Here is a 6,851-nt window from a genome sequence, read left to right on the forward strand (position 1 = left end):
TCTCTCTCTCTCTTAGTTTCAGGCTATTTTGGGAATCTGATAGAAATCTATGGGTCATTTCCATGGGAAATGCCCATATGCATACAATTTTCATAAGGTTTCAGATTTCCATGGGTCTCCAGTTAATGATCCCCATTTTACAGCAATGTTAGTCTTATCTCTATCATTTTTTCCTTCAAAACGTTTCTCCTAACCACACTCTCCTCCAATCCTCATTGCCAATCCCTTTGTTCCATATTAGGTTATAGATCGGAACAGCAGGGGAGGAAAACATAAATGGACAGTTACCGATACTGTCATGACAGTGATGAATTCTGTGATAGCAGTAAGATCAGAGTGCTATGGGGGTGTGCTGGAGGACGGCCATCACTCTGGTCAAGTCATCAGTGCTCACCCAGACAATTACAATAACTTCCTAACTGGTCTCTCAACGACTCTCTTGCCTTCTGCCCCAATTAATTTTTTGCCCAGCAAAATCCTTTTTTAAAGCCTAATCAAGTCACATGATCCCTCCGTACACTATAATCACAGTAAGAATAAAATTCACCCCCCCTATCCAGAGCTTGCAAAGGCCCTACTGATGTGGCTCAGCTCTCTTTCCTACTGCTCTCTGCTCAGCTTAATCCTTTCTAGCCTCACTTTCCTTCCGCCTCAGGATTTTCCCACTTACTTTTCCCTCTACCTGGATCACATGTATCCTGGAGCCTCCCATGACTTTCTCTCTTACGTCTCAGGGAGGGGCATTCCCTGACCATACCATGTAAAAATCTTCTTCATCCTGATCACGCTTTTACTCCTCACCCTGTTTTGTTATTTCTCATCATGCTTATCTCTATGAGGTACATTAGTAGTATATTTGTCTTCTGACTTTTTCCCTTCTGTGAATGCTGTGAGGACAGGCACTTTGTGTATTTCTAGGACTTAGAATAGTACCCAGTACACATAATAAACTGTTCAAATGTTTGTTCAATAAATGTTGGAGTTAATATTTTGCAAATGTACTATATAGACGATAACTGATTTCTGCTCACAGAGTAAAAAAAGTTAAAGAATACATTTTAAAAAGTAAAAATCTTGAACTACTCTTAAAATAAAAGGATAAAATGTGTAACAATAGCTAACAGTGTGATATTTGTATCTGAAACTTACTTATTATTGTGAAAGAAATAGCATGAAAAGACCAGATTTATAATTTTCATTAAAAAGCTGTCATACGGGCCGGCTGAATGGTGCGTTGGTTAAGAGTTGGCTTGGGACACCAGCTCTGAGCAGCATGGCCCCAGTTCGGATCCCACACGAGGGCCAGTGACACTGCGCCCTGTACAGCTAAGATGGTGAACAACAGCTCGACCTGGAACTGGGCTGTCATGAGTCACTGGTGTCAGTGTAGGCTGCAGTGGAGCTGCAATGGGCTACCATACGCTACTGTGAGCAGCTGGCAGCAGGCATGAGCTGCCAAGAGCTGCCGTGAGCGGCCGTCCAGTGGCCAGAATCTGCCTCACCAGGGAAGAGCACAATGATACCAACTTGGGCCAGTGAAGCAACATCCTCCAAACTAGACTGAAGAACAAAAGGACAGCAACTTGTCTGTTCCCCTTCCCCGATTCCCCAACGCTGTTCCCCTCCCCCATTCCCCAATAAAATAAAATAAAAAAGCTGTCATACATTGTACTTGAAAAAATATCAGTGTGAACACATAATAGAGGATTGAAACAACACAGAAACGTTATTAAGTTAAAAATAGAAATATTTGTCATATACACAATTTTCCTAAGGATAGGTTAAGTTCCTAGCAATGACATATTTGAGTCTGATACCACCAAAGTGCTCTTCTAGATATCACACCAATTATACTTTTAGCAATAAACTATGAAAATTCTTGTTTCCTTATACTCTTGCTAACTTTGGACATTAATTAAAAATTGTAGTCAGGCTCATGAATTAAAACAAAATGGTGTTCCATATTGTTTTGCCTTTCTTTTTTTAATTATAAGATATACTAAATAATGTTGTCTCACTCAAAATTAAAGAATATTTGCTTCAACGATGTGGTTCAAAAGGGAAGTGGGCATTTATACCAAAGGGCATCGAAATGAGATGCACTTAAAATAGACTTTAAATAACTGAGTAATGCTCACTTCATTTGTAACATACCACTGTTACATACAGTTCAAACCCTAAAATTTTCACTTATGTAAAAAAGTTTATCGTTCTTTATTAAGCACCTATCTTCCGATTGTATAACAATGGGCTTCTAATGGCTAAATACAATGGATATTTGTAGTGCTACTATTACTTGCCTTCTCTTTGGTTGTTGATATTATACAACAACCGCTCCTTGAGATTTTCTCTTCTTTTTGCTTCTAGGACATGTGCTATGGGCTCTCTCCAACTCTAATATCATTCCAAGTTCGACTGCAGGGTACTCTTCCTTTGTCCATCCCCCAATCTTAGTGATCCCTTAAAAGTTGGTCTTTAGCATCTTCCCACAATACACATGCTCCCTGTTTTATCTCTTTTATTTCCATATCACCAACATAATAATCCACAAATTTTTATCTCAGTTCAGCCCAGATATCTTCTCCTGGGATATTTACCTATATAATCCAATAGAAATTTCATTCTGAACATTACACAGGAAACTTAACAGGTCCCGAAATAATTAACTTGTCTCTTTTCCTCCTCCACCACCAGAAATTCAATTCAATTCAATTCAACTCAATTCAATTCAATCGTTCAGGTCCCAAGCCTGGGCTGTCACCTTTCACAGCCAGCTAGTCGTTCTTGCATTAGTTCTGTTTCTTAGTTTTCAAATAGGTTCAACTTGATCTTTCACACCGCCGCCACCAACCTAAAACAGTCCAATATATGTCTTTTAAATGATACATAGTGAATGAAATGAACAGGAAGACAGTAAAGTGAAAATGAATGATGCCACATCGCATCCTAAGTTAATAATCACTGGAATAAGTTTTATATTTCTTCTGTTTTTCAAAGTGTGTTTTGTATCAGAGTTCTCTTCATTTGATGTCATGAAATATTATAAGATGGACAGTTGACCTTTTCTTGAACGTGCTTGCCTTTCTTCCCCCTCCCTCCCTTTTTTGCGTCCCTTTTTCTTCCTTTCTTCTCTTTCTCCCTTAAATCTTGCCTTTCTCTCAAGGTCCCTCTTTCGCTTCTGCTTTCCTTTCCCCTGCCTGGCTCCCTCCCTCCCAGCACGCTGGTCAGCTCCTCTCGCTGGCGCGCAGGCTCAGTCCCGCCCACGCGGATCTCGAGTCACGAGGCTGCAGGCCGAAGGCAGCGAAGGGGGCGCGGCGAGGCCGGGGCTCCGCAGCACGTTTGGGCGGAGCCGGGTGCGCGGTCCGCCCCTGCTATATCTGCGCCTGCGCGGCGCCGCTGCGGGGCCAGTCGGGACGGAGGAGACAAGATGGCGCTGCGCGCGATGAGGGGGATCGTGAACGGGGCCGCACCCGAACTACCCGTGCCCACCACTGGGGCGGTGGTGGGATCTCGGGAGCAGGCGCTGGCAGTGAGCCGGAACTACCTCTCCCAGCCTCGCCTCAGTGAGTATCAGAGAGTAAGACGGATCCTGTCTTTGCTTCTTAGCCCAGCCCTTTGCTCCCACTCACCTGCTTAGCCAGCGGCTTGGGGGTGGGGGGTGAGAGAGGATTTATTTTTCCATCTCGCTTCCCCCATCCCTCACCCACACGTCTCTCTCTAGAAGAAGATTTGCGTGCCCCTTACATTTCCGTGAGGGCAAGAGCACCATCCGGAACTTTCTCCTGGGGTTGGTGGGCTCCTGACTGTTGCCCCGCCCTCTCCAACTTCCCTCGACTGGAGCGTTCTCTGGCACTTGCTTGCTGTCTCCGAAGGCCGCTTCTTGTCACTCCAATCTTAATCTTCGCCTGACCTCATTTAGATATTTAGGGATCGAGGGAACGCCCCTTCCCATCCTCTCCCACTAGCGTGGACCTCAGGGCAGATCATGAGCTCCTGCCGCGGGCGAAGGTGTAGTGTCATCGCTGACGTGGTCAGGCCTTTCGTGGATGAAGGTCGGCACGCTGCCAGAGGGAGATGTTCGTGGAGGGGCTGTTCCACAAAAGGACACCTAGATATCAGAGAACGCTGGAGCTGAAAAGGAAACTGCAGGTCATCTAGTCTAACCCTCTCGTTTTACAGTGAGAAGCTTAAGGTTCCGGGAGGGACAGGACTTCTTGCCAGGCTTTAGACACCTAATTATTGTCAGAGCAGGAACTAAAATTCCAGGTTTCTTTATTCTCGCTGGGCCTTTTTCTACCATTGCATCTTCATTTACTGACCAGTTAATCTAACTTGGTTGAGTGCAAAGCTGCCTTGGGGAAGCCAAGCAGCTTTCCCCATATTATATAGCGTATATGCAAAGCATAGTCATAGGCATGTTTAAGTGTTGTGATTATAAAAAGACCTTAACAAATTAGGCTTAAGTGAACTGCTCAGCTGTTCCCAAAAGAAATGGTTCTTGATGACTAAATAATACAGTTGTGTAGCATCAGGCCTCTTCACAGCTTCCTTAGGAACTGGGATGAGCCCTAGAAATAGACTCTTTAAGACTTGAGAAAGCACCTGATGTTTCCCCAGGTGGCAGGACTATATTTGCGCTGGTTAATTGCCAGAATGCCTGTTTGTGAGTGGCCCATTGGTTAACAAGAATTTCAGATGAAGGGCTTTTCTCCTGCCTGAGTAATCCCCTCCTGCTCTGTCACTGGGTCATGTGACAGCACTGCAGTGTAAGGAAGGAGGAAAACACTATTTTATGGGGTTCCGAAATGTGCTTTTTACACGGGAAATTATCTGAATTAGAGAATGCCTATTGGTTTGAATGAGGTGATGTAAATGTTACAGGAAATTGACAGATGTTGCATTCTTATATAAACTTTGACAAATTTATACCTAACAGTTACAAATTCTGTTTTATTAATTGCATTTGTGTGCTTTTTTTTTTCCCTTTGGGTAGAATGGAGAGACATCCATTCTGGTGCTTCTAGGAAAAGATTATAAGGGTGCAGTAGTTTCCATGTAATTATTCATTCAATGTCAATTCAGAGAGTATCAACTGAAATAATATTGTTTAATTAAAGAGTTCTCCATGATTAAGGTTGTAAGCTCTTAAGGGAGATGAGTATGATTTCTCACTGTTCTCTGTGCCTAGCCAGTGACTGAAGAACTTCTCCAGATGAAATTCCTCCTGACAAAATTGTTGTAACCGTAATGCTTAAAATTGAACCGTTAGAGGTCAGGAATCCTTTTTGGATCCTCAGAGCTCCTAGCACAGTGCTAGACACATAGAAGTACTGTGTCTTGTAATTTGTTATGTAACTTTGCATTTAAACCCCTTGTTCTAATAGTTTAGGGGATAGATTCTTAACGTGAATGGACTCAGTGTAGGGAGTTGGGATACTTGGTTGGGTTCCTGTTTTGTGTGTGGATTATTCTAAAAAGCATAAATGAGATCGTACTTAGGCTACCAGCTAACCGCGTTTGCAGTTCTTTTTTCCTGTATTACCACATTCTTGATTCCAGTCAACAGTTTTGATTGCTTCTGAGTAAATATTGATTAACCTCCTGATTTTTCCATTAAAGATCAATGATTCCATTTTAGGTGATACAGTTATTTAATGTGTGCTTTTTGAATGAAGGAATGGAGTAATATTGGCAGTTCCATTGCACAGATTGGATCCTGTTTTAAAACAACTTCAAGATCACAGGACTGTTAACAAGAAATGGAAAATGAGATATGCAGGCTTGACATAATTTGAGCACTTCAGCTGAATTTCTGAAGTCACAAAAAAAGAAAACTTGATTTTCTTTTAAACTTTGAGCGAGGTTCAATAGTTTACATAGAGATTTGGGACGCTAAACATTTTGAATTACATAATCTCCATTGTTCTTGAGACCCTAGGTCAACTAACCTTATGTTACAGCATAAAGCAGAGCTCACTCCAGAAAAGTCAAATGGAGGAATCATCTGCCTGTTTTTTCTAGAACTCCCTCAGTGCTCATTGCTCAGGGTGTGGGTATCTACTCTTCTTGCACAAGGGAAGAGGATTGCTCTGGGTTTTTGTTTTGCTAATAAGGCGGATGGATGTTGAAGGACTAGATCTCTTATTGTGCAAGGGCTGTTGAATTTTCTCTTTGAAAGTTTCACAATCATTAAGTGGTGTTCCTAGTGTTGAACAATCTCATATCCTGCAGGAGGAAGAGGATGTCATCTGACAAAATATGTGTTTCTTAAAAACCTTTGTAGATTTTGGTTTTAAATGTTACTCTGTATATCTGTATTGCCTGCTTGATAGTTCAGAATCAAAGATGGGACTTGATGGTTGTAAAGTGCCTTAGGCATGTAAAGTAAACTTGTATCTGCTGTGCTGTCAGAAATGCTGATTGTTCCCAGCACACCCAAGTTCTTGCTCATTTGGAATTTTCAAGAGAAGAATGGTCGTTATTTTAGTAAATAGAAATATTCTTATAATCTGTGAATGGGTTTCCACTTTTTTTTTTTTTTTACCTTTATTGGGGAACAGTGTGTTTTTCCAGGACCCATGAGCTCCAAGTCAAGTAGTTGTTTTAATCCATTTGTGGAGGGTACAGCTCAGTGGCCCGTGTGGGTGTTAGAAAAGGCCCTAGCCTAATAGGATCGAACTGGCAACCTTGGTGTTATGAGCACTGCGTTCTAACCAACTGAGCTAACTGGCTGCCCCTTATAGTGTTGTTTTTTTTTAAACTTTTTATTGGGGAGTGTTTCCACTTTTTTGAGGAGCAGTTTACTGTCGTTATAGCCTTACTCTAAACTGTTTGTTACCTCTGCTTTGGTC

At 42.1% G+C, this 6,851-nt stretch overlaps 1 protein-coding gene across 1 annotated transcript in view; it reads left to right on the top strand.

The window, feature by feature from the left end:
- Nucleotides 1-3,373: 3,373 nt before the first annotated feature.
- The window catches only part of ATP6V1B2 (ATPase H+ transporting V1 subunit B2), a 34,722-nt gene continuing 31,244 nt past the window's right edge, over nt 3,374-6,851 (top strand). Inside the window, exon 1 of the mRNA XM_019641847.1 lies at nt 3,374-3,631. Coding sequence (XP_019497392.1) covers nt 3,428-3,631 — 204 coding nt within the window. The 5' untranslated portion in view covers nt 3,374-3,427. The remainder of the gene's footprint in view (nt 3,632-6,851) is intronic.

This window comes from Hipposideros armiger, unplaced genomic scaffold, assembly GCF_001890085.2.
Source record: "Hipposideros armiger isolate ML-2016 unplaced genomic scaffold, ASM189008v1 scaffold_64, whole genome shotgun sequence".
Taxonomy (NCBI): Eukaryota; Metazoa; Chordata; class Mammalia; order Chiroptera; family Hipposideridae; genus Hipposideros; species Hipposideros armiger.